The sequence below is a fragment of the Prosopis cineraria genome, unplaced genomic scaffold, assembly GCF_029017545.1.
Source record: "Prosopis cineraria cultivar Desert tree isolate PC_DT_omini unplaced genomic scaffold, ASM2901754v1 PC7, whole genome shotgun sequence".
NCBI classification, from domain to species: Eukaryota; Viridiplantae; Streptophyta; class Magnoliopsida; order Fabales; family Fabaceae; genus Prosopis; species Prosopis cineraria.
Genome location: NW_026555338.1, coordinates 7,513,098 through 7,516,732, shown reverse-complemented (window position 1 = coordinate 7,516,732; position 3,635 = coordinate 7,513,098). Strand labels below are relative to the sequence as shown.

General features: G+C 33.2%; 1 protein-coding gene across 1 annotated transcript; it reads left to right on the top strand.

Annotated features, from left to right (window-relative positions):
• Positions 1-1,072: 1,072 nt before the first annotated feature.
• LOC129316864 (2-methylene-furan-3-one reductase-like) lies at positions 1,073-3,333 on the top strand. The gene is given in 5 exon segments (XM_054961232.1): positions 1,073-1,257; positions 1,260-1,384; positions 2,064-2,387; positions 2,509-2,668; positions 2,774-3,333. Coding segments are annotated over 5 exon segments (969 nt in total). The 5' UTR covers positions 1,073-1,166; the 3' UTR covers positions 3,043-3,333.
• The last annotated feature ends 302 nt before the right edge of the window (positions 3,334-3,635 follow it).

The window sequence follows — 3,635 nt, the reverse complement described above, 5'->3', positions numbered from 1 at the left end:
TTTTGTGAAAACGTCATCTTCATCCACATCCATTCCAGTGTTATTATTAGCTATGCCATTGAAACCCATTAAAGATTCATTGTATGAAGGTATTTTCCTTGCTGTAGTGGTTTCTTATCTAGCTTCTGGAACAGTTCTTGATGGATTATCAACCACGTTGGCAGTCATCTCTGGAGACGCCTCTGGTTCTTCCATAGTGTCATCCATAATCAGATTTTCATTTTCGTCCGGTGAGCCCTTCTTTTTCTTTGATTGCCTTTTGTCTTTTTCTTCCGTATCTGGAGGCTGATCCGGTGGTATTTTCTGGTTACCTGAATCATCCATGCGAAAACTTTTCCTGGCACAGAAACCAAGAGAGAGAAAATTCAACTCACGTATTCGCTTGATGGGCTCTCTTCCATTATTGGTCATGGATAATTTCAAATCGTTGATATAATTATTATTATTATTATTATTTGAAAAGATGAAAATAAAATCACTTCATGTAAATGATAATTTAATTTTTTAAAATATTATAATATTAATAACATTTTTAAAAATTTCTTTATCAATAATTTTTAAGAAAAAAATATTTTATTTTATTGATAAATTAAGATTTTTTATTTAATTTTTGTAATTTTTTATGAAAAAGTTGTGATTTTTGAACAAAAATTATGAATAAAGTTTATTATTTTGAGAAATTATTTTTTAATAATAAAAAACATACTGAACAAAGTATAATTTCTAGTTCAATTTTCACGATTAAAAAAAAAAAAATTATTTTTTAAATAAAAATAGTGAGTGAATTTGTTTTTCAATCACAAAAATTATATTTAATAAGTTATAATTTTTTATTTAACTCTTGCTATTTATAAAAAAATTATAATTTCTTAAATAAAAATTATAATTCAATCTTATTATTTTTAATAAGGATAATATAATTATAAATAAAGAGACCCTTAAAATTTTTAATAGTATTACAACGTTTTAAAAAATGAAATTATTAATTACATAATTTAAAAATATTTTATTATTATTTCCCTTTATAATTAATCTGAATTGATGGTGATAAATAGCCGGAAGCGCTTGGCCCGTTCACTCACCAACTCATTTCAGCCAACAATCTCCATATCGATCACGTTTCTGTGTCGGTCATCTTCATTGCTCCTTTGCTCACTGTAGCGCTCATGGCTGCGGCTTCTATTCTGGCCATACCCTCTCACATGAAAGCTTGGGTCTATTCTGAGTATGGCAACTCATCTGAAGTTCTCCATTTGGACTCGAATTTGCTTTACCTCAACTCAGCCATGATCAGGTTCTCCTCAAAGTCTCCGCCGCTTCCCTCAATCCCATTGACTACAAGAGGATGGGTGGCTTCTTCAAGGACACCGACTCTCCTTTACCTGTAAGCCTTTGCCTTTTATTCCCCTCTTCCTTTATTATTCATCGCACTTTCATCAAATTCTCACTTCTTTACTGCTTCTCTGACCGACTATGAGTTTGTTAATTATTCCTTCAGTCCCTATATATTAAGTGTTTTTAATCGATTCATATACTAATAAAAGTTTGTTATTTAGTAAAATCACACTCATTTTCCAGTTTTGCTTCTAAATCATGGTGATAGTGGGTGCGTCTTCAATTTTTTAAGGAAAAGACAAGAGTGTCTAATTATTTTAAAATATCCTAACATCCCTTATATCATGCTAGCTTGATCATCATTTGCTTAGAGTGAATGAAGGATCAAATAAAATAATATAGTGTGTCGATCTATTCTATGTTAATTATTGATTTATTTACGAGGAAATTAAATCCAAGTTTGAGCGGGGGTTAGCTGAGGTTTTCCTCCATGGTTCCTCCACTACAAATCTGAATTATTCACTTTTAAAAAAATATCAAATCTACATCATCAAATTCAATTTAACAGTCCAGATCTACAATACATCTTTCCTTGTAAAGGAGGAAATCTAACTCTGAGAAGTTTGGGGGTGGGAGAGAATATATCAAAACAATGTCTTCATCCATATGTTTATTTATTATTCTACATTGATTTGGCTTTTTTCTTGTTGTGGGCGTGATGTGTGTAGACTGTTCCTGGATATGATGTTGCTGGTGTAGTGGTGAAAGTAGGAAGTGCAGTGAAGAAATTTAAGATTGGGGATGAAGTGTATGGTGACCTTAATGAGAAAGCCTTGGATCACCCAATGGTGGTTGGGTCTCTGGCAGAGTACACTGCTGTAGAAGAGAAACTACTAGCCCATAAACCTCCAAATCTGAGCTTTGTTGAGGCTGCTAGCATTCCTTTAGCTCTGGAGACTGCTTATGAAGGGCTCGAGCGTGCCGGCTTTTCAGATGGAAAATCCATCCTTGTTCTGGGTGGTGCTGGTGGAGTTGGAACCTTTGTTATCCAGGTACCGTTTGATATGTCAACACGTTAAACAAAATGGTGTAGTGCATAATAATTGAAATATTTATATAATTGTTACTTTAATGTAATGTTATAAATGAGAACCAAATTTTTATGCAATGCAGCTTGCCAAACATGTTTATGGCGCATCGAAAATAGCAGCAACTTCTAGCACTAAAAAATTGGAATTGTTGAGGAACTTGGGTGCTGATTTACCTATTGACTATACAAAGGAGAAATATGAGGATCTGGCAGAAAAGTTTGATGTAGTGTTTGATGCAGTAGGTGGGATTTTGAGCTAATAAATATGTTTGATTTGTGAAGACGATCGATCATTAATATTATAAACATAATAAGACTAAGTTTTTTTTTTTTTTTAATGACAAACAGGAGAGACTGAACGGGCATTCAAGGCTATTAAAGAAGGAGGCAAAGTGGTATCAATAGTACCGCTTGCTGGAATTCCACCGACAATTATGTTCATACTAACATCAGATGGAGCTAGTTTAGAAAAGTTAAGACCTTACATTGAGAACGGCAAGGTGAAGCCAATACTGGATCCGAAGAGTCCATTTCCATTTTCTCAGACGACGGAAGCATTTGCCCACCTGGAATCTAATAGAGCCACTGGAAAAATAGTAGTCTACCCTATTCCATGAACACAAGTTTATTGCTTTCCAGATTGTGGATTGTTTTGGTGCTTACCTCGTTCAAGGGAGACTATACCGATTGGTAATAAATAAATATCTTCATGATGTGGTTGCTGTGTGGTTCGTTACTTGGTATCTTTATGTGTGCTTCATGGTTGAAACTTTGTATCTGTATGAGCGGTTTTATCTTGGTATGGTATTGTTACATTAGATATTGATGTGATCTATCAACTCTCTTCATGTGATTACTAAGTGAATGGGACATCTTTAATGGAATAATAACTGAGTTTGGCAAGGTTATGTGATTTTGTCACTTTGTATTGGTGTATGATTTGTGTAGTCAAAATTTGAAAAGAACGTATCTTTGTGTGTGACACTCACCATACATAGGTCACCAAACTCGAAGTAGAATTATTGTTGTCATTAAAAAAAAAAACAAGAAGAAGAAGAAGAAATGGATCAAAGTCTCATTTATTCAAATATCTTGTACTAATGTATTGTGGCATTGATCATATTATAAACAAATACCACTTGTGAATTCACGAACAAAAATATTCCTCTTCCTAAGAGAAAAAATATGACAACGAAGACATTGTTGAATT